Below are 25,131 nucleotides of genomic sequence, written 5' to 3' on the forward strand. Positions count from 1 at the left end.
GGCTCTTTCTCCTAGTCAGTGTGAATCTCTTTCTTTGTTCAGAAAAATATTTAAGCATCACAGATTTAGAGCAGATTTAAGTTCTCTTTAGGAAGAGACATTAGAGAGAATGAGTCCAACCCCGTCATTTTACAGATGAAAAACGTAAGGCTCAGAGAGAAGATAAAACTTGAACCTGGTCTCTTATCTCCAAATCCCATGCTCATTCCTACTACATGACGTAAAGAGGAGGAGATACTAAGGATAGTCTTTGAAGGTAAACCTTAAAATATTTTGGGGCTTAATTTTTTATGTAATTAAAAGTCCCACTCTGATGTCCCACCCTGCATAGACCTGGTTTGAAAGCAGAATACAAACTTAGGAAGGTTCCACCAGAATGTAAAGGCCCATGATATAGACTTACCAGTGGACAGTATGTAAGTGGAATGAAGTCCAGCCTAATTACATTTTTAAATTTCTTTCTTTCTTTTTTTTTTTTAAATAGGCATTTGGGGTTAAGTGACTTGCCCAGGGTCACACAGCTAGTGTCAAGTGTTTAGTCTGAATCCAGATTTGAACTCAGGTCCTCCTGACTACAGGGCCGGTGCTCTATCTGCTGCACCACCTAGCTGCCCTCAGCCTAATTACATTTTGAGTGAGTCAGCTAAGTGACTGATTTTGGTTACAGCATCCTAAGAATGTCATTGACTAAGATATAGAGGGGCTGGGACTTGAACTGGTGAAGGGAGTAAGCAGGAGAAATGACAGCTGTTTGACTCATTGAAGAGTACAATGGAAACAAAAGAGCAAGAGGGGTGGATGTCTGTCTTTCTGGCGGAGTTCACATCAGCTATCCTCCTCCTTCCGTATCTGTCCAGATTAGAAGGGCCTAAAGCTAAATGGATACCTGACACTATGATGTCACTTATGTGCTAGATTCCAGTCATCTAAGCCTCTCGGCTTTGCTTCCAGAGATGTAAGAAATAACATGATGTCATGGAAATAATTGCTGTCAGTAGCTGTAAGTTAAGATTTGTTTGTTGGATCTCAAGGCTCCCTGATCTTTCAGACTAAAAAAGATAATTTTGAAAGCTCAAGTTTTTAGTCACTCAGTTCACTTTTGCTTCAGTTAATCAGCAGTTGTGAAACAGTGATCTGTTGATAGCGGATGAGTGCTCTGCTGAAAATCGTTGTCATGGGATTATAACAATTCTAAAAGTCATTTTTAAGGTTTCAAGATCCATATAACTGAAAAGATTTCAGATACTCATTCATTTAACATTCTTGGCAGTGTCGGTTTTATGATTATTGTTATGTATACATATGTATAATATAGAATATGTATGATGTATATATATATAAAATTACATTTTTAGAGAGGTAGTGTGACATAGTAAATAGAGTGCTGAACTTTAAAGTTAGGAAGACCTATATTCAAATCCTGCAAATGACTTAATGATAACTGATATTTATATAATGCTTTGTACACATATTTCACTAACTTCATTACAAACCTGTTAGGTAATATAATTGTTATTACCACTATTTTATACTTTAGGAAACTGAGGTATTGTGAGTTCATTACTTAATTAACGGGAGCCTCAGGAAGCTAATATTTATCTACTAAGCTATAGGCATTTTCAGTGTGGTAGAGGAAGAAATAAATCTTTGATATATACATATGTTCTTCTGTGTACATTTGTAGTAGTGTAACGTTCTAAGTCACAATTATATAATATAATAATACAAATAATTTAGTATACAGTAACACTTTCATCAAATTTCTAGTTGATTCTTAGTGACTTCTATTTAAGAAGACAGGAGAAGGATTTTAGTTTTGAAATTCTGATGGGTAGAAATTATCTTTATGTGGGTTATTACAAAGCAACTGCATCAGCAATCCTTTGTTTCTTTTCATTTCAGATCTATTTTTTTGTCCAAAGGCCTCCTCAACAATGGTGCATTCTAACTAATTGCAAAACTGTAACAATGCCCCTTAGCCTGGCTATTACAGAAAGAAAGCGGGATGTAGCTACTCAGAGAAGTCTAAAAGGAAAACGGTTCCTTTCTGGTGACTGGCTTGGAATTGTCAATATTTTTCTTTCTCCTGTAGGAGATGGCTCGTGGAAGCGAGGAGACAAACACGACCTTGAAGCTAAGCAAGCGTACTCATCCCTCCAAACAGTTACTCTACTGAGGACAGTGAAACCCGAGTTTGAGAAGTTTTCCATGGAGGTGAAAAGTTCTGTTGAGAAACAAGGACTCAATGAAGAGGATTACGTAAGTACTTGATTATGAGCCTAGACCCTTCACATTCTGAAAACAGTCATCTAATTAAATCAAAGGTGACAAAGTCTCCTATTCTAAGCCATTTAGGACTTCCTAGGTTCAGGTCTGAAATCCACTGTTACCATCTGTGTACTTTTTGTTGGTCAACCTTCCTCTGTTTGCCCATCCTTTTCCAACTGCTACAGAAAAGAAAATTGGTTTTGTGTGTGTGTGTGTGTGTGTGTGTGTGTGTGTGTGTGTGTGTGTGTGTGTGTGTGTGTGTGCACTTTCAGTCATGCAAAGCAGAGTTCTCTAGACACTCTCATCTGCCTATTCAATGGGGAGGAGAAGATGTAAGAGGGAATTCCATGCTTCTGCCATGCCTCATTTTCTAAATCTTAGGCAGGAGAGAGTTATGCTTTTAAAATTTTCTTCCTTTTGGCACATTTTTTTTCTCTTTGCTGCTTGCCACTTCTCTCTTGTCTACTTTCTTATGGTCCCACTTTTGTTGTAAACTACTTCTTCTGAGGACAGTAAGAGTGCTTTCTATACCAATTCAATTCAATTCAACAAGCTTTTATTAATTACCTAAGTTTTGTGAGACACATAATTGCTAGGCCTCACTGATACAAAGACCAACTTAAATTTTCCAAACCTGGACTAGACAAATTGGCGTATCTCACTGAAGGTGTTGGCCTCAAGAAATTTCCATTTAAACTGAAAAATTCAACCAAGATGTTGCACAGGATAAACTCTGACCCCTTCTTCCACCCAATTTTTTCTACTGCCACTATCGTTAGCATATTTTTCATTAGATATTCTGCTATTTCAGAACAACATGTCTAAGATTGAATTTTTGATTTTATCTGAAAAACCTTTTTCACAACTTAATAAAGAGTGGTGGGGTTTAATGGACAATTGAGTTACAGTATGTAGAACTGCTAATGCTCATATATATATGTATATGTATGTATATGTGTATATATATGTATGTATATGTGTGTATATGTCTATGTGTGTATATATAAGTATGTGTGTATATATATATATATGATCTAGAAAGTTGGTTTCAACCATCATTTCATGTAGCAGTTTCAGAAATTGGGAGAGACAGCCTTTCTCATGGGCTGGTATAGCCTGTTAAATAAGGCCCAGGAATAATTTGAGTCCAGGTTATCTCACTATTCCTTTGAGTATTATTTAATACTGTAATATAACTAGGTTAAAATCCTGGCTCTGCCACTAGTTAGCTATGTGGCCTTTGGGCCTCAGTTTTCTTATCTATAAAACAGGGATAATAATATTTGAACTATCCTTCTCACAGGGCTGTTGGTGAAGAAAGTACTTTGCAAATTTCGAAGTACTTTATGGGCTATTCTAATACAGTATAGTGCCAGGTACATAGAGTGGATGCTCATTAAGTGCTTGTTGATTACAATTGATTGCTTGATTGATTCTAAGAAAGGCAGCATAGCCTAGTGGATGGAGCAATACTGAAGTCATGTTCAAGGGCCACTTGTGATATGTAATGTTTTCTGACTCCAGGGAGGTTGCTTAACTTAACCTTAACTTAACTGCACTAGGCAGCTCTCTTAATATTTTCGATTACATAACAGCTACTGATATTCATTGATAGAGTTTTTTCAAAAGAATTCCCCATGCCAGTGAAATCACAGGTCTAAAAAATTTGCTGTGTATTACTTTTTATGTATGAAGTATTTCTATAGTGAAATATATGTGAGCTATCATTATTATTATTACTTTACTATCTTAGAGAAGGTCATAGGTCCAGTGACTAATAAACATGTTTATAGAACACCATGCAAAATATAAAGTCTGTGTGTTAAGTAATAATTTTTACTGTAAGAGCACAAGAAGCAAATATTTTGTAATAATCTGTATGATGAAGCAAGTAGATTTATGTAACATAGGGCAAATCATCAATTATTTTATTTTTTTATTATTCTCCAAATTCCTCTGTTCTAGTAGTCTGAAAAGGGCAGAAGAGACTCAGTGAATTGAGCATGAGCATTTGATTTGTCCAGGTTCTAGGGCATGCGTATTTTCCGTGAGTATGAGAAGTTTGTCAAAAAACTATGGGGAATATTTAGTAATCAACTCTATGATACTGTTGAACTGTTTAAAAAATAAAAGTGTTAGGGAAAATATTTGTGGATTGCTGAGAAAACAACTTCATGATACTAAAAAATGCCAAAGAAAGTTGTCTTTATCAAAAATTAATCTCTTTTATATTATTTTATGTATACATGGAAAACTCTAGAATTTATTTCCTTTTCATATTGAATAAGGGAATACAGAAAACCAAGAGATATGAGCAACAAAAAAGATTGGGAACCCTCAGTTTCAGTTGACCACTAATAATTATAAGGGTCATTAAAATGAGAGAGGTTTCAATTCTTGGGATTCTGCTATTATATGATTTCAATTTGTTGACTAGAAGCCCCTCAAGGTAGTTTTAAGAACAGCAAAAAGTACTTAAGTATTATAATAGCTGATGTATATAGAGAGTCTTAATGTTTTCAAAACATTCTACCACCATTATCTCATTTGATCATTTTGTCAAATATCCTCCCTGATCTGTTGTCTCTAAAATGTTGCTTAGAAAGCCACGTAAAGTCATCTCTCAATTATCTGTATGTGGTTGGGTGCCTTATAGATAAATATTGACCAAAGGCTGGCTTCCTAGTCTCACCCAACAGACTTTTGGGCTATTGCCCACAGCCATCAGTTGGCACATGTTCAGGGAATGTAATCTACTTTTAATAATAGCATATGTAAAACCTGGTTTGGAATGCATTATGACTTTTTGTAGTGGATTTACTTTCCCAAGTCAAATATAAATAACTATTTGCTATTTTGGATAAGCTATACTATTACTTCTCTCTCCATTGGTGGGATAATTGAAGGGTGACTCTGTGAGTAAATAATAAACAGAAAATAGAGAAAGATGTGTCACCTAGTCCATCCAGCAGACAGATATTAGTGCAAGATTTCTTCTCTGCTGTTTAAATATTATGTTTTTTCAACTATTCCCATGAATTATTTATTCTTAAAATTATTTTAAAATCGGGGTTTTCCCTTGTCAGTAATGAACTCTAGAGAAACTTTACATTGTGATTCCCTATAATCACACTTGATGACACCCCTAATTCAAAGCCCTTTTCCACAGTTATACCAAGAATTAACCTTTATCTAGAAAAATAAAGCTGGAAAGATACTTCTCCTGACCTTCCATTTTATAGGTGAGGAAACTAAGATCCAGAGAAATTCAGTGATTCTTAGTATGTAAGGTCACACTATTATTGAAGAAACTATGACTAGAATTTCATCTCTTCCACTGCTCTAGACATCTAATAATAGTCTATATCTATATCTATACCTAATAATAGTCTCTGGTCTCCCACCTGTGCTAACCTGGAGATATAAGCCAAAATATTTTTTTTCTATACACATACACACACACACACACACACACACACACACACACAAAAACGCATATACACACACACACACACACAGAGGAATGCACAGTTTTAATGTAGTATTGTAATACCTCCATATCTTGTGCTCACACACTTACAGGTTCCTTTTATGTCTCCTGATTCCGCTGTAATCTGTTCTCTCTGTTGCATGTGAAGTAGAGTAAACTATGCTTATTGAATGATCCATACTCTTCTGTTACATAATTAAATAATATTTATTCTATACCTAAGTAAGCGTGACTGAGCTAGATGCTAGGTAGTGCTGTGACTCCAAAAGGCATGGAAGTTTCTTTTGCTTCTGTGAACCACAGCAAACATCATAGATCCTTCCTTAAAAAAAAAAATTGGTTTCTGATTGTCATAGTTTGTAATTGCCCTCCTCATCTTCAACAACCATTGGAGACTGAAGGCCTGTAACTTACTTGTAGTCCTTATATTAAGTAAGGGCCTGTGACTTAGCTGTAGTCTTTATATTGAGGGGAAATGACAAGATGGGAAGTAAAAAACTACCCTTAAAGGCTGAGGATGGGTATCTGGAATTGAAATGGAAGTAAGGATGAAATTAAATAGTGGGAAGGAGAGAGGACTGTGGCAAGGACCATCGAAAGGGGAAAAGGAATAACGGTAATGTCTTTTGGATAGGTTATGACATATCTTTCCATTTGCTGTGAATACTTAGTTGGGTTCTTATATTTTGGTTAGTGCTATACTTGAAGATTGGGGCACAATGGATAGAGTGCTAGGCCTGGAGTCAGGAAACCTGATTTCAAATCCAACCTCAGGCACTTACTAGCTGTGTGATCCTGGGCAAGTCACTTAAGCCTGTTTGCCTCAGTTTCCTCATCTGTAAAATGAGCTGGAGAAGCAAATTCCATTCCATTCTAAACCATTCCAATGTCTTTGCCAAGAAAACTCCACATAGGGTCACAAAGAGTTGGACACAACTGAACAACAATGAACATATAAAGTTATCATCTAGTAAACTAAACATCATTTTCACCTGTGGTATAGTAAAAACTGGCCTACAGTAGCACAAAATATTGAAATTAGAGATGCTGAAAGTTACTTAAACCTGTTTGCCTCAGTTTCCTCATTTGTAAAATGAGCTACAGAAGGAAATGGCAAACCACTCCAGTATCTTTGCCAAGAAAACCCCAAACAGTGTTACAAGGAGTCAGACATGACTGAAAAATGACTCAACAACATACTTGAAAATATGTTCTGACTATCTGGGGCCAGATCAAACTATATGTAATATCTGCATTTACTGTATTAGGCCTCTGAAGTAAGGTCATCTCAGTAATATGTTACACATAGCTTTCTTCAGAAAGCCTGAATTTTATCAGGAGGTTTATTTATCCTGGCTGAGGTTGACGGAACTAGGCATGCAATATTGTTACCGCTTAGCATATTGTGGAGAACAGCCTGCTTGGCAAAGCTAATGGATTAGCTGTGGACACAGCCTGACAAATGAGGGTGTCGCTAACCAAAGAGCTTCCTGCCTGAGTTTTGGTCCATTTTAATATCTGTCATTCTGGTGGAATTCAGGTGACCCTCCTCCCTTTCTGTCCATCCCACTTCTCTCTTACTTGGGATCCATTAATAGGAATAAAAGAACAATTGTATTCGTAAGACGGCTCTTATTGAAAATGTATCAGCTGTCTATGATTTGATAATCAGAGTTGTGGCATGGAAATGAAGGGCCTTTGATAATAGTGACCAGGCAAGGTTAACAGGATCAGCTAGGCAGTTTCTCAGCATTTCTCGAAAATATGCAAATGGATTCATAAAAGCCAATGATGCCAGAATATGAAAGCACCCAATATCTATATTTCTGAACTTCCTTAGCGAAATAGTATGTAAGCGTGTGGCAAACACTCAGACTGGATTTACCAGCAGAATCCAAGCCAATTTATGCTGTAGCAGAATAAATCCAGTGCTTTTGTAAAAATGCCCAAGTTGCCTGGACAAAAGGAATAGAATCTTGTCAGCTTGGATCACTTGTCCTTTAGCAGGAGGTCCCTTTCACATGCATCTGTGAGGCAATAGCCCTTTGTTCCTTTGACATGACCATGGTTGGTCAGTGTGTCCACACAGATGGCGTTCCCTTTACCATATTTTTAAGAAACCCTAGAGAATGGTTGTTCTTTTCTTATCTCATATTATATGGGGGGAGGAGAACAAGAACAATGGTGTTGTATAGACAACTCTGTCTCCTCAAAGAATGTGAAAAATTACTGAACTGCAATAATGGTGTCATGCTTTTTAAAATGGTGACCATTTGAAAATTGTTTGCTTACGTTTCAAAAAATAAGGCAAGGAATAAAAAGAAAATATAAAATGAAAGAATTCTGGGAACTGTAAATACCAGGCCATGGCCCATAAATCTTATCACTAGAAGTATTAATGAACGGTGGTGGGAGGAAGATAGAGTATTATAAAAGTTATTCCAATTAAAACAGGATGGTGGTGTTGAAGATGTAGCACTCTGTATGCTATTTCAGGATAGGATGCCTTTAAGTTTTTCTAGTTCATCCCATTGCTTCTAATCTGATTACTGTATTGATATCATTTCAGATGGTTGGATATCCATTCTATTTTTAATTAGATGTTTTAATTAAATGAATCCAGGGAAAGAAGTTCTGTAACCTACTTTGGAAACCTTGTTCAGTATTTTAATAATCAACTGTAAAGTTCCTTTTTAAGTCTAGCCCATATCCCACCTGCTGAAGCCTCTTTTCTCTCATTCTCTTCTTATTGGGAATAAAATAACTACTCATCCTTCTCTGTGCAACCACCTTTCACATAGCTAATTATTTCATACCCAAATGTGAATATCCACGTGTGGTCAGAGCATAGTGATGAGGCCAAACACATAGTTTGGCACTACTGAATTCATCACTAACCTATCATAAAACAAAGAAAGCTGAGAGAGCACTTACAGATCAATTCAAGTCAGCTGTGACTTAATCAGAAAAATAATACATATGCTAACAATGGTGGATTTATCATCTTTGTTCTTTGTTGAAAAAGAGTATAGTCTCTGGCTACCTGGCTAAAAGTTTTCCTTCCACAAACAGTTTTTGCAAGAGCTTCACTTAGAAAAATATTCTCTTGTGTATTTTAGAAATCCATTCTCAATGCAAGTAGCATCTTAGGTTCCACTATGGAAACTGATTTGAGCAGGTTTAATGGAACTGAAGGCATGCCAAGGCTTTAAACCAGCTGTGAGTCAGGATAAAAAGATTAGATAAGAAGAAAGTGAGAATAGGATAATAATAAAAGGGAGTAATTGGGTAGATCATTTAAAACAATCCCTATCAAATGTGTTATGTATTTTATGTGTTTATTCCCTCCTCTGCTTTACTGCCTTCCTCTCCTAGATATGTAATAGAGTACGCCCCCGTTGAAGAAAGCACTTTATTTTGTAGTATTCTCTTAAAAGAAAGCAGAGGAGCATTGTGAGGGGAAGAGAGGGTACTCATGATGGGAAACTTTAGCTACTTTAGAATTTAGTCTCCTAAGGAGAAGCTACTGTAGAGAGTTGATTCTCTGAATTAGATCTAACCACCAAGTGCTCTCAGTAGACTTCAAACAGAACACTTCTGCTAAGGCAACACAATTCTCAAAGGAAACAAATTTGGAATTCCTTTTGCTAATCTGAAGCTTTAGTCTCCTAGGTCATATAAGCTCTATTATTCCTGCAGATGTTTGTAGGATCCTTGAAGTCCCCATTTGAAAAGCCCCAATGCAGTGTAAGCAAAAGCTCTGAAATGAAAAGTCAAAACCAGTCAAACACCAAACATTACAAGCATTGAAAGCATTCCTTAAAGGAGTACTTAAACATGGAGCTTGAGACTGCTAAGGATGCTTAATGCTTCTGTTTAAAATAATGTATCAGAAGATATCTTTAGAAATGTTCACTGCTCATGTTTTAAGATACAAAAGACCAGCTTTTCTTTAGCTTCTAATTGGACATTGATGTGTAGCATTCAACTATCGGTATGTGCAGAACACTTTTGTGGACACACAGTAGCTAATTGTTGTTCAACTCATATTTGTAAAGCTCTGTATTGAAAAGTTGACCTAGAATTTTCAGATATTGCCTTGTGTGATCTCAATCATGTGTCTTGGGTGTTGTTTTTTAATTTAGAAATAGTGTTTTGGTTATAAGGTACCCAAAAAATCTTTTTTTTTGGTTAAATAATGCTGCCCCTTAGTATTTTGATTTTGATTTTAGACTTAGTTTCATCCTTCTTAATGCTACCTCTGTTCCAGACTTAGGGGAGAATTTGGTAAATGCTGTTTTTATTTCTAACCAAGTATTCTGAGCAGGGATGATTTTATAACCTTGGATATTTGCTCTTTTGAGGTTAGCTGGCCACCCATAACTTGTTTTTTCTTCTTATTGAAAAGCTGAAAATTTAACTAATTAAACAAACATTCCAAAAGTGCCTGATGCACAGCAGTATTGTTAGTAAGGATGTGTGTGAAAATTCTCTCTTCTCTATCCTCTCTGATGCATCCAAATATAGAGAAGGAAGAATGAGGTGCCAGAGTATTTATCTAGCCAAAAAATGTGAGCAGAGGGAAGGTTTAGTAAATAATAGTTTAGCTAGGTCAGACATTACCTTTTGGAAACTGAAATATTTTCAAAAAACATATTAAGTCCTGTAAGTCAGGATAAGGAACGGAGATGGATTCTGAAACTGGAAATTCTTAACACCAATTATTGAGAAAAGAAGAGTAGGAGGTGACATCAGTCCTGAAGTTTGCAGATCAGATCATCACTCCAGCCTTGGCTAGGTCCTTCCCCACACTGTTGTCTTAACTTGCATCATCCAGTTGAATAGGGATAGCACCTTCAGAAATAAATTTTGAAAGTTAGCTATTCAGCAAGGCTAATGAAAGAAAATAGCAAAAATAACCAAAAAAGCAACATATGCAGAGCTGTGTTTGCCCCACATCAGGCAGGCAGGGTCATTGACTGGTGACTGGAAGGCTTTTGTGGCTTTCCAGTCCCATCAGAATAAGAACAGGCTGGAGGGCTTCCTTCCCCATCCCCCAGTTCCTTTCTCTTTACAGTTGGCCAGGGAGTAATTTGTCCAAATGAAAAGGCCCATTCAGAGACTAGATCGCTTTGCTAATTGCATTTGAAAGAATAAAGCAAACCACAAATTGGCATTCCACAACAAGAAAAAAAAATTCACATGCCAACAAATTCATAAGATTAATTCTATTATTGAAAAGTAATTAGGAAGAATAAAGGTGCTACAGTGAAAGAGAGGAATGACTTTTTAAAAAACAATTTTCTAATCCAAAGAAAAATAACAGCTTTTCTAAAAATTTAAGACATACAAAAATGTATTATTTTAATACTTGTGAAGTAGAATAAATGTGAAAAAATTTCATTCTGTTAGCTCCATTAGCTTTAGTTTATTTCGTTAATTATGTTAAAACAAACTAATAAAGTCAGTCTTGTTAAAAAAAATAAAATAATTCTAATTTGATTAGGAAACATAAAGTATCTTTTAATTCAATACTCTTTTCCTTATCTTTTGTATGTAAGTTATTTGCTTATTAGGAGGGTTGAATGTATTGTTTGTCCAAACTCCAGTGAATATGCTGTCATGGTATAAGCACAGGCATGATCAATTATTTGCAAACACTACTAAATTCTGTGAAAATGTTTGTAAGGCTTCCACAGTGTCTGTGGAAGAAAAGTTCTGTGTTCATAGCCTTTCACAAATAATATACTCATCTTGCTAGTCTAAAACATCCATTGTTTGTTGTTTCACGTCTGACTCTTTGTGACCCCATTTGGGGTTTTCTTGGCAAAGACACTGGAGTGGTTTGTTATTTTCTTCTTCAGTTTATTTACAGATGAGAAACTGAGGAAGACACAGTTAAATGACTTGCCCAGGATCACACAGCTAGTTAAGTGTCTGAGGTGGGATTTGAAATGAGGTCCTCCTGATTCTAGGGCCAGCAGTCTATCAACTACACCACCTGGCTGCCTGAAAACATCAATAGGTTGTTTAAATATTGCTTTCAATACTTTTTATATGTTGGCTTATACGTTCTTTCATTCTGTATTGTACAATAATTTTAGCTATGAAAAGTATTTGGAGATAATGATGGCAAAATTTTCGTCCAGTCTTGACTGAAATAAACAGCAATTTAATCCATACATATATGTACATATACACATATACATACATGTGTATGCATATGTTTTATATATAATGTGTATTTGTGTGTATCTGTATGTATGTATGTATGAAAAAACTAAGGTGGTCACATTCTTTTTTCTGGTAGTGTGGTGTAAGGAATAGGCCCTTAGTATTGTTTTATAAAATTCTCAATACGCGGAAGATGTGGATTTTCATTTTGATGGTAGTGGGATTGGATAGGAACTGGATTGGTGTTTTCACTATTATAGGGAATAACTGCATGAGGAAACTCCTCTCAATACAGGTCAGCACCTTCTCAGCCACCTATAGTCTTAAATAGTTGCCTCAGGCACTGAGAGATTAAGTAACTTGCCCAGGGTCACACAACCAGTGTGTGCAGGAGGCAGGACTGAAATTCAGGCACGTCTTTCTGACTCTGAGACCTGTTATCTCTGTATTAAGCCATTGTCAGTATCTGAAAGTAACTTAGAGATGAAAATGTTCTTTAAAAGTCAAAGTATGCTGTAATAAAAACAACTATTTACCTACACCGTACCAATTTGATTTGAAATAATGTATTACAATGCTACCTATGTGGTCTAATGGATAGAGCACAAGGCTTAGAATCAGGAAGACTCATCATCTTGAGTTCAAACACAGCCTCAGACACTTACCAGCTGAATCTGGGCAAGTCAGTTAACCCTGTTTGCCTCAGTTTTCTCATCTATAAAGTGGAAGGAAATGGCAACCTCCTTCAGTGGCTTTTCCAAGAAAACCTCAAATACAGTCATGAAGAGTGAGACACAACTGTAAATGACTGAACAACACCAGTTTAATTTGAAATAACATACATGTTACAACTTCAATGCAATGCTATCTTAAGGGAATTTATAGGAAAAGTTGTGAAGTAGGCAAACTCTTCCTTCTCCATCTGTCCTTTTTGCCAACATAAAGCCAACCCTTACAATGGGTTCGCTTCTCTCATCCTGCCCTCCCATCCTTTGAAGGAGAACAGTCTGATGAATTCATTTGGAATAAAATTGAAAATATTGCCTTTACCAGGTATATTCACACTTTTAAGAAAAGAGTTGTAAAAGCACAACACTTACTCCAAAGAAATAATTCTTGTTGGTATTTTTCAGGCACACCTATTGATATCCCAGCTCTGCTGCTTCGTGCCTGTTTGACTCTGGAACTGAATTTTCTTATCTGGAAAATGGGAGGGTTAGTAGGAGACCTCTGAGTTTCTTTTTACCTCTAATTCCTAGTATCCCATGACTCTCTATTTTGAATGGAGGTCTTCTCCAGTTCAGATTATCTTCAGGTAATTGAGCTCACTAAGCTAACAGAATTTAAGTCTTAATCATGGACTGAAAACTGATTTCTGCTCTTAGAAAATAGTGCTATAGTCAAACGTTATTGTTTTCCAACTTATTCTTAATAGAAATACAAAATGATAGGGAAATCCTAACCTTGTGTGAGATAAGAACGGTATGACCCCTCAGTTAAACAGATTGATCACTAGATCAATCAATCAATTTAAATTATTCATTAAATGCTTATTTTGTGCCAGATGTTGCCCCAAACATTGTGGATACAAAGGAAGGCAAAAACAGTCCTTGCATTTAAGAAGCTTATATTGTAATGGTGTTGACACCATGTAAATAAATAGGTATATACAAGATGTCTCTGGAGTAGATGGAAAGTAAACTTAGAGAAGTGTCTGTCAGTCAACAAGTATTTATTAAAGCTAGCTTTGTTCCAGGCACTCAGCTAGGTGTTTGGGGATGTAAGAACAAAAAATGAAACAATCCCTACTTACAATGAGCTTACATTCTGATGGGGAAGACAAATGCATGTGTTAATATGAAGTAAATAAATATAAATATATAAAGTGGTTAAGTATGAGGTAGTTTCAATTGGCTATGGAAATCTATCTTACCCTACAGGAAAGTAGGGGGAAAGGGACAAGAGAAGGGGGTGGTGGTGATAGAAGGGAGGCAGATTGGGGGAGGGGGTAATCAGAAGCAAACACTTTTGAGGAGGGACAGGGTCAAAGAAGAGAATAGAATAAATGGGGGCACGGGACAGGATGGAGGGAAATATAATTAGTATTTCACAACATGACTACTGTGGAAGCGTTTTGCAAGACTATACCTGTATAACCCATATCGAGTTGCTTGCCTTCTCAATGAGGGTGGGTGGGGAGGGAGGAAGGGAGAGAATTTGGAACTCAAAGTTTTAAAGGACAAATGTTAAAAATTGTTTTCACATGCAACTGGGAAATAAGATATACAAGCAAAAGAATATAGAAATTTATCCTGCTCTACAGGAAAATAGAAGGGGAAGGGGATAAGAGAAGAGGGGGTGATGAGGTGATAGAAGGGAGGGCAGATTGGGGGAAGGGGAATTCAGAATGCACGTTGTCTTGGGGGGAGGGGAGAGATGGGGAGAAAATTTGAAACTCAAAATCTTGTGGAAGGGAATGTTGAAAACTAAAAATAAATAAAATTTTATATACATATAAATATATATGTGTGTGTGTGTATGTGTGTGTGTGTGTGTGTGTGTGTGTGTGTATGAGGTAGTTTGGGAGGGAAGCCACTAGCAGTTAGATGGGGCTGGGGGATCAGGAAAGATTTCTTGCAGAAGATGGTGCTTGAGCTATATCTCTAACTAAGAGAGCAACTATAATGTACAAATAGGGAGGAAGTGCATTCTAAGGTACAAGGATGGTCAGTGCAAAGGCATGGGGACAGGGAATGTTGGAATGTCATGTGTGAAGAATAAAAAGAAAGCTTGTTTGGATGGAGCACAGAGTGATGAAGGGGAAGTAATGCTCAATGAAGCTGAGAAGATAGGTTAAGACCAGATTGTGTAAGGATTTAAAAGCTAAACAGAAGAATTTATATGAGATCCTAGAAGCAATAGGGAGCCACTTGAGTTTATTGAGTAGGATAGTGACATAGGTATCCATTTAAGGAAAACTACTGACTGTATTGTGTAGGATGGAATAGAGTGGTAAGGGAGTCCAATTAATGGCTGGTGCAGTAATCTATGCAAGGAGTGATGAGGCCCTAAATAAGGTGGCAGGCATAAGTTAGGAGGAGGGGTCAGATGTGAAAAATGTGCAAGTGTAAAAATCAAGGTAGGGAAACTGATTGGATATGTGTGGTGAGGGAGAGCCTGGCATCAAGGATAATGCTAAAATCATGACTCCAGGAGCCTGAAAGAATAGTGGTGCCTTTAACAAAAAATAGAAAATTTGGAAGAAGAAAAGATTTGGGGGAAAGATAATGGCTTTTGTTTTAGATATTTTCAGTTTAAGATGTCTCCAGGATATCTATTTTGAATGTGCAATACGCAATCACTGATACAGAACTAAACCTCAGAGGAGATACTGGGGCTGGAGAATGAATGAATAAATAAATAAACAAATAGAGAAATGTGCGTGTGCCTATATATATATATATATATATATATATATATATATGTGTGTGTATGTGTATATACATATATATATATATATGTATATACACATGTATGTTTCAGTATCATGTGGATGATAAGCAAGCAAAAGAGACTGAGAAGGATTGGTCAGACAGGAGGAGAACCAGATGATTGGGGGGATTGGGGAGGTCTCCTGCAGAACTTGGTATATGAGATGAGTCTTGAAAGATTCAAGGATGTATGTAGATATGGTTTGAAAATGGTGGTTGAGTAATTGTTCTAGTAATTGCTCATATCTCTATAGTCATTTATGTTTTGCAGAACACTTTCCTTATGAGTCTGTGAAGTAAACAAAGCAAGTATTATTATCTCCATTATAAAGATAAAAAAGTTTGTGACTTTCCCATAGTTACACAGCTAGTAAATGTCAGAGCCAAGATTTGAACCCAGCACTTCTGACAGACAAGTCTTGACCTTTTCCCATTGTACCTCTAATAATAATAGTGGATGACTTTGCGTTGCTGTTGTTGGATGACATATGAAAGCCATGTTAAATGGTGAATCTTATTATGGTCTGTAGGATGAATTGGAGATGGGGAAAGAATGAGGATAGTCATTTTTGAACTGTTGCCTGCTTCTGGGAAAAATAATTTTAATTCCTTTCACCTATATACATCTTCCAAACCTTTATTTTCACTTCTCTTTTTTTGGTCTCACCCACAAGTTTTTTCGTGTCAGATTTTGGAGGTAGTCCTAATTCCTAGTGAAATTTATAGTTCCATCTGATTTAGTTTATTCATTCCTAAATAGAGCTTTCTTCTTTAGTATTCTATCATCATCAATAAATAAGTAAATAAGTATAGAATGTCTGCTTTGTGTATTACACTGATTGGATATTATAGGGATTTACATAGTGTGAAGAAGACATCATTTGTGTCATCGAAGACTTTACAATCTAAGATAAATCAGCAGCATGTTTCTTGCGCTAACCAAGAGCCATGAATCCAGGCATATACTGAAGTGCAGATGATAGTTACACAAAGAATGACATACCCACAATATTTGCAATCAAGGGCCAGAGAATAGAAGCTAGGGTTAGTTATAGGCAAGAGTTGGTTCCTGCTTTTTAACTTTTTTTTTCTGGGAAGTCTTCAAGGATGTGGGATTTTGGTTCTGCTTTCTGGGAGGTAAGGGAAAGGTTTTTTTTGAAAGAAGGGAGTTGTTGCATGGATATATGCCTAATTTAGAGGTAGTAGAATAGTAAATAGAAGTTCAGAAAGCAGAGGAGTCTTGCATAGCAACCAGGGACATGGAAGAAGCAGGGTGAAAATATTGGGTGGTTTGGGTGATTATGTCTAAGGACTTTAGGGGATCACAATTGAAAACAGGAGGCATAGGGTGTCAGAGGCTGATGTATCTCAGGTGAGAGATTGACTAGATGATTCCTTAGGCCTCTTTCATCTCTAAAAAATGTGATTTCAGAGTGATCAGGGTTGTTTATAGTGTGGCTGAAAAAAATGTTGGAATTTTGCAGTATTGTAGAAATGGTAGTGAAATAGTGATGGCAGGCATAATATAAAAAGCAAAATACAGAGCTATATTCAGTTGAACAGTGATGTGAGCAGAATCAGGAGTACAGTTTCTACAATGACAGTACTAAAAACATACAACTTTAAAAGCTCTAAAAACTATGATCAATATAGTAACCATTCGTGATTCCAGAGGAGCAGTGATAAAACATGCTCTGCAAGGCAGAGAAGTGGTAGATTTAGGTAGAATGGACACAGAATGACACATACACAGACATGTGTGTGTATACACACAAACATACACACACATATATGTATGTATATACATATATGGAATTTGTTTTGCCTGATGGTATATTTGTTACAAGAAATTTGTTTTTTCTTTTTTTTCAATAGGATAGAGTGGGACGGAGAGAAAAATGATTTCTGTGAATTTTTTAAAATAGGCAGAGGTAGTGCTACAGAACTGAATTATTGCATGCACTTTCAGATGAGGTCACTGTATTATTTGTTTTGTTTACCTGTTTTACTTTGTAATGAGACTTCTCATGAAGTGGGAGTAATCTGTTAATGTAGTAATATTAAAAAAAATCAATAAAACTGAAAATGACAAAAGAAAAGAATATAAGCCAGGAATGGCTAGAACTGCTAATTCAGAAAGATGGTGTCATGTTTATAGATGATGAAGAAAAGCAGAATGACTCAACTTTTATTTTGTTTCCATCTGCTCCATCGGAGAGGACCTTCAAACTGGAAAGAATAGAGAGCAAGCTTGACTTATGTGGAACTGAATCTTCAGGTAGTTGAAGAGATAGTGAGAGAATACCTAAATAAGTAAAGGTCCCTAGGCCTCTACAGTATTGTTGTTGTTACTGAAACATGACTAGAAACTTTTGAGAAAACATAAAAACAGAAAACATGTGAGAAGACTGAAGATACACAAATGATGCTCCAATTTTTGAAAAATGGCAAAAAGTAGAAACCACGTATGAATAATTTGTTTTTGAGCTCTGAACAAATATAGAATGGATTAATAAACAGATGATTTGTGAGACTTCAGAAAAGGAAGCAGTGATCATTGGGAGACACCATTAATTAGCCAAAAGGAAGTCTTGGCACACACACACACACACACACACACACACACACACACACACACCCCTTTCTGAAAGGTTTACTTGGCCCATTGGTTCTACAAACAGCTTTTGTTGTTCAGTCATTTCAGTAATGTCTAACTCTTCATGACCCCACTTGGGGTTTTCGTGGCAAAAATACTGGAGTGGTTTGTCATTTTACAGTTGAGGAACTGAGGCAAATAAGGTTAAGTGACTTGCCCAGGGTCACACAGCTGTAGTAGCTGTCTGAGGTCAGATTTGAACTGACAAAGGTGAATCCTTCCAATTTCAGGCACAGTGCTCTATCCACTGCTCTACCTAGCTGCCCATTCCATCCATAGCTATAGTATACCATTGGGATGTCGCAAGAATATTTTTGTTTTTTTACAAAGTTTTGTTACATGTGCCTGACCTTTGACATATCCTGGCTGTGTGGGACTGAGCAAGTTACTTAATTTCTCAGTCTTGTAGGCAGTTCTCTGAGACTGTCCAGTGTAGAGAAGACACAGACATGCCTAGGTAGAGAAATATCCTTACCTCTCTCTCCAGTCATGAAATCACAGATACATTCTCCATTCTTTGTTCCACGTGGATTTCTGCAAGACGTTTGAAAAGGACTCTATAAAGTCCTTGTGGCCATAGGAGAAAAGAGCATCAGATTGGGAATCTGGTGACATTGATACTAGTCCTGACTTTGCTGCTAACCAGCTATGCTACCTTGTCACTTAAATTCTTAAACTTCAGGTCTTTATTTGTAAAATGGTATACTTGGACTAGATGAACTTTAAGGTCCTTTCTGGCTTTAAAAGTCCATGCTTCTAAGATGAAAGAGAAATGTTTGGCTGAGTAATTATAAAGTTAGGTGGCATTGTAGTTAGTTGAAATCTTAACCTAGAGAATATTAATTATTGATTGATGTTAACCTAGAGGGAGGTCTCCAGTGTAATGTAACAAGGCTTTGTCCTCAGGCCTGACCTATCTGAGTTTTGTTGGCATCAATAATCCAGCCTCTTGCACTGTTCAAACCATGGCTGTACATACTGTATTTATATTATGTATTATACTGTCTGTAAATACTGTTTTTAGCTCTGCTCTCCACATTTTGAGATAACTCATTTACAAAGTAGAGAGCATGCAAAAGAAGGTGACTGAGATCATGATGGGAATTGGGAAATCACATCCATAATGAAAACAGTTGAGGAAACTAGCAATGTTTATGGGACCCATGATGGTTGCTATCTTCAAATATTTGAAAGGTTAGTGTGTAGGTTCAGTCTTTCTTCTAGAATGTAGGATGAAGAACAATTAGGGGAGGTTACAGTAATGCACACTTCAGATAAACAGAAGGGAGAACTTGCGGACAGTTAAAACTATTCCACAGTGAAACAGAACGCCTTTTAAATAGTGAGCACTCTGTCACTGGAGATGTTAAAGCAGAGTCTGTTGGAGGTGTCATACAAGTGTTACCGGAGGCTGTGCTGGATGACTTTTAAGGTTTTTTTGTTAAATTGAATTTGACCTTGAGAAACACAAAAATAGTCATTTTTGTGGACAGTCATTTATTTCATGGCTTACTTTTGTTCTTCATCTTTTGCTGCCATATATGCAAATAGATTGGTGAATTACCCCTTTTCCCCCTAGTCGGTAACTGTACACTTATTCATTTTAACTTCATCCTAATTTTTTTGTTTTGCTTCTTCACCTTCACAAAGTTGAAAATTTGCATACTAATCACCTCATAGAACCATTTTTCAAATTCAGGGTGGGGGGAGTGTGTCTTTAAATTTCCATCATGAACAATTTTTTAAAAATTCTATTATTCAAACTACTGATACAGTATTAAATCTCTATTGGGTCCTGAAAATCACTGGTTGTTAAAATGCTCTTAGATTAATAGTGAGTCATTGAAAACTATTTCTGGATTTAAGGCCTCAAAAGTAATTTCGTATCTCCTAATAAGATCGTAGGATTTTGGGAATCTCTCTCATTTTGCAAATGAAGAAATTAAGACTTACAAAGGTTAAGTAATTTACCTTAGGCTACAAAGTAGCCGAGACTAAATTTGAACCTCTTTTCTACAATTCCAATCTAGTGCTCTTTATATTATACCATGCTGCCTCTCTAAGTAACAGAATTCATTAGACTTCTTACTTCTATTTTGTTGAGTCTTTCTTTGGGATCGGAATCAAAACTCATTTTTTAAAAGTCAACATGCGTGTCTCTTTTTTCTTTTGTGAATCTCTGGGTTTTTCCTTTAGCAACTTTATGGATTTTTTCAGTTGCTTGGAGCTCAACTCTATTCTAGTGATCATCTCATTGACATTTTGGTAGTCATTATTGTTTTCTGTTCTGCTTATTTCAACTCAGCATTAGTTCATGGGAAATCTCATGTTTCTCTGAATTCCTTCTATTCAGTGTTTCATACTGCAAAAGAATGTTCCATTCCATTCATATATCATACTTGTTTTTATTTTGTTTTTCCATCCATTTTCCCAGTTGATGAGCACAGACTTTGTTTTCCGCTTCTTGCTACCACAGAGTGCCGCTATGTATATTTTGATATATGTTGTACCTTTGTTCCTGTTTTTGACTTCTGTAGGATCTCTGAGTCAAAGAATATAGATATTTTAGCCACTTTTCTTGCATGATTCCAGATGTATGTCCGGAATGGTTGGATCACTTCACCAGTCTATAGCAACATCAGTGCACCTGTTTTCCCACAATGCCATAATATTCCACAAATGAGTTTATCTCCCCAACTTTTGTTACACTTGGCTTCTGTATCACTTTTCTTGGCAAAGTATTTGGTGATTAAGGTCATTTCTAGGCTCTTTTGGTCACCTTATGATGATAATTTTATATTGATTAAAATTCTTAGGAAATGATTACAGTTTCTATCAGCGTTTTTTCCTCCTTCCATTTTCCATTTTTGGTGTTGACAGCTTGTTTAACTAGGTCAAGTTGGAGTTGTTTTAATTGTATATCTTTTTCTTTTTTGATCCTTACTCTTTTAACGAGTCATTTGTGTTATTATAGGCAGAAAATTTATTTGAAAATTGCTTCCCTAACCAGTCGTTTATTGACTATTAACCTATAGTCTATTTCATTTTTATGTGGGTTTTTTTTGGCCATGGTGACTTACAAAGTAGATAAGTATGCAAAATGGCTTTCAGTCATACTCTCATTTACGGAAAAGTATATTGGTATGACAACATTTTTAATTGTAAAGCTATATTTACTTGGACTAGTAATATATCGTTTGGGGACCTTGGTTTCCTTATCTGTAAAATGGAGGAGATGGGACTAGATGAAGCCAAAGTACTTTTCCAGCTCTAAGATTCTATGCCTTCTTTCAATTATTCATCAGTGCCCTATTACTTCCTAGGTGATTACTAATTCGCATTTAGATGGATTTCAGTCATTGTTCAAGTATAGAAGTTTACTTCAGTGACTATGGAACAAATGAGAACCTGTAGATTATTCAAAGGATAATATCATATTTAGGGCAGCTTGGTGGTACAGTGGATAGAGCACTGGGCCTGGAGTCACGGAGATCTGAATTCAGCTCTGGCCTTGGACACTTACTAGCTGTGTGACCTTGGGGAAGTCACTTAATGTTGTTAAGTTTCCTCATCTGTAAAATGAGATGGAGAACAAAATGGAAAAGCATTCCAGTATCTTTGCCAAGAAAACCCCAATTGAAGTCATGAGGAGTCAGACAGGACTGAACAACAACAAAAATATTATATTTGGCCTTGTGGGTACCCATCAAAATCACCATTAATTCTTGAAAACAATTGTTAATTGCAAATATAGAATTTTTGCCTGAGTTTTAAAGCCTTGAACAATTAGCACTGGTTATTCTTTTAAAGGGTTGCAATTTCATTGGTATAGAGAACTCCTGATATGGATCAATGTGAATCAGCAACTTAGCTGTAACCTTTAGTCTTAGAATATTGTCTGTGATAATGACAAGCTGGTTAAATGACTTGCCCTATGTGACCAATATATGTCAGAGACATGACTTGCAGCCAGTACGTCCTGGCTCTAATGTTGCCTCCTAATCCACCATACCACATTACCATCAAAAGTTGTAATTCAGGGGCAGCTAGGTGGCACAGTGAATAGAGCACCGGCCCTGAAGTGAGGAGGACCTGAGTTCAAATCCAGCCTCAGACTAAACACTTGACACTTACTAGCTGTGTGACCCTGGGCAAGTCACTTAACCCAGTTGCCTTAAAAAAAAAAGTTGTAATTCAGTAGGAATAAATGTAAAGTCTTATGCTCGGGTTCAAAACCTCAACTTCATAAGAATAAAATGGGGGTATGATCTCCCCCCCAAAAAATCTGGAGGTTTTTAGTGGGTGCTAAACTCAATATGAGTCACTAGTGTGATCTGACAACCAAAAAAGCTAATACAATCTTGAGTTGTATTGAAGGAGGCACAACTTCTAGAAACAAGCAGATGATAATCCTACTTAGGATTTTCTACAGCACTAGAAGTTGTTTTAATGACATGGTATTCAATCTTACAAGTTTAGTTTTATTTTTTGTTCCTGTTCTCCTTACACTCAATTAAAAATTATACTTGTAGCAACCTAAGTGATCCCCCCCCCCTTTTTTTCCCTCTCTGGGATTCAGACAATATTTTTTAAAGTCTTATTCACACTAACAAAAAAAAAAAGGATTTCCTTCAAAGGCATAACATAGTTGGTAGCTTAATAGTTACATAGCTTAATGACTAGCTTTCTTCCTAGGAGTAATTTAGTAATTTAGTTATGATGATTAAAAAATAAATAAACAGTGATGAAGGTACAGGCATGCTGTATCAGGAATAAGGAGGCTTGGCTCTGCTACTGGCCCTGGGAAGCTGGGTGACATAAGCTACTTCTCTCAGTTTTCTTAGATATAAAATAAGAAAGTTAAATCAGGTCACCTCTAAGGGCTTTTTTCGGCTTTGTGATATATGATTCCCTCAAGTCACTAAGGGCAGTTAAAATAATCCATGCATCTATCTGTTTACTAATAGAAAAGAAATTAACCACATGTAGAGGAGACTGGCTCATATCACAATGGATCCTTTTCAGAATTAAGCCTAGTCTGTGCCACTTTCCAAAATCAGTGAAGTTCCCATATTTAAGCCATAACTCTACTATGTCTGGAATACTGCATGCTATTTTGGAAGCTATACAGCAATAAATAATACTACTTTGTGTTTTTATGGTGCTTCATATTGAACCATATTATAAAATTTCAGGGAAGATAATTATTTTCAGTTGCTCAAGGAAATGGCAAAATGGAACCGCTTTTTTATGAGGATAGGTAGAATAAAAAATTAGTATCCACCAAGGCCAAGAAGAAATAGAATTCAAATCAAGAAAGGTATAGCTACAAGGAAACAAGTATATATCAACTGGATTCGAGTCCTGGCCTCAACCCTTCCAAGTGATATGGCTGTGGGTAAGATCCTTCACCTCACAGAGCCTAATTTTCTCGTTTATAAAATGAGTATGACACTATTTGCACTGACCACCTTAAAGTATTATGAGAACAATGCTTTGCAAAGTTATATGTGAATATTAGCTTTTATTATTAGTAGATTATAAATTGAAAGGAATAGTAACTAGAAAAACAATTTTAAGATAATTTCAAGGAAATACTGGTTTACAGATCTCATCAGTGAGAGACAAATAGGTGGCCTGGTGAATAGAGCATTGGTCCTAGAGTCAGGAAGAACTGAATTCAAATCTAGCCTCAGATACTTACTAGCTGTGTGACCCCAGGCAAGTCATTTCACCTCTGTTTGCCTTAATCCACTGGAGAAGGAAATGGCAAGTAAACTCCAGTTTCTTTGCCAAGAAAACCCCATGGACAGTATGGTCCACAGGGTCACGAAGAGTCATATTTGCCTAAACAATTGAAGAATAACTCATTTACTAAGCTATCTCCTACACTTGAGTCACTTATCCCTTTGTCTTGATCATGCCTTGTCAACTCGGATTATCCACAGAGTAGAGCTGGAGGAAGTAAAACTATAATAATTGAGTCCATTATGAACTTAGATGACATGATCTTAACTGGGCCCCACTGAAGCAAGGCAGTCCTTTATACATCCATAATAAATTCAGTATTCTACTCAGCACAACATTTATTTCACATCTTTCCATCCAACTTCAAGCTTCCCAAGGCACCACTCCTCCTACCATCTTAGTGAAAGGCCTTGCCTCATATTTCACTGGAAAAAAAAGAGGCTATTTGCCAAGAGCTCCCTCTTTAACTTTCTTGATCTTCTCAGATCTCTCAGATGTATTCCCCAGTACCTCTACTTTCACTCTTGTCTCTCAAGGAAAACATGGCCCTTCTCCTTGACAAGACAAATCACTTTGCATGTACCCTTGGTCCCGTCGCCTTCTGTGTTCTCTAGAAGCTGTTCCTACTATCATCCGTACTCTTTCTCTAACCATCAGTCCCTCCCTGCTGACTCTTGCTGCTGTCCGCAAACTAGCCTGAGTCTCTTCTCTCCGAAAAAATCTTTACTTGACCTAACTGTCCCTTCTAACTGTTGCTACAGCTTTCCTCCTGTTCATGGCTATACTCCTTCAGAAAGCCACATACTTGAGGTGCCTCCACCATTTTACAGATGAGGAAGCTGATGCTCAGAGTAGTTAAGTCCATATTCACATTGCCAGTAAGTGCCAGAGGCAGGATCTGAACCCAAATTTTCCCGACTCCAAGTCTAGCACTAAAGTTGTAGCTAAAAGGAAGGATGGCTCATAGGTACTCATTTAGAAAGTCTGATGAAGGATTTGGCAGAATTCAGACTTATCATCTATCCAAAGGAAAGAAGAAAAAGCATTTTTATAGGAATATGGTCATTTTGCATTATGCATTATGCATCTTATGATGAGCATAAGCAAAAAGACTAATATAAATATAATTACAGCTTATGTACCAGCTCCTGTGGCAGAATATGAGAAAGCAGAGAAATTCTCCAAAGACTTCATTGTCTACAAATTAAAACAACATACACATGAATACTTTTTGACTTCAGTGCAAAAGTGGGCATAAGGAAGGATTGCAAAAAAAAAAAAGATGTATTCCAAAATATAGCTCA

The 25,131-nt window shown here is 36.5% G+C and overlaps 1 protein-coding gene across 1 annotated transcript in view; it reads left to right on the plus strand.

Moving 5' to 3' along the window:
• The window catches only part of NPR3 (natriuretic peptide receptor 3), a 78,703-nt gene that overhangs the window by 23,852 nt on the left and 29,720 nt on the right, over positions 1 to 25,131 (plus strand). Inside the window, 1 exon segment of the mRNA XM_020995348.2 lies at positions 2,093 to 2,259. Within this exon segment, the coding sequence (XP_020851007.1) occupies positions 2,093 to 2,259 (167 nt within the window).

The sequence above is a fragment of the Phascolarctos cinereus genome, unplaced genomic scaffold (genome assembly GCF_003287225.1).
Source record: "Phascolarctos cinereus isolate Bilbo 61053 unplaced genomic scaffold, phaCin_HiC Scaffold_4;HRSCAF=312, whole genome shotgun sequence".
Lineage (NCBI taxonomy): Eukaryota > Metazoa > Chordata > Mammalia > Diprotodontia > Phascolarctidae > Phascolarctos > Phascolarctos cinereus.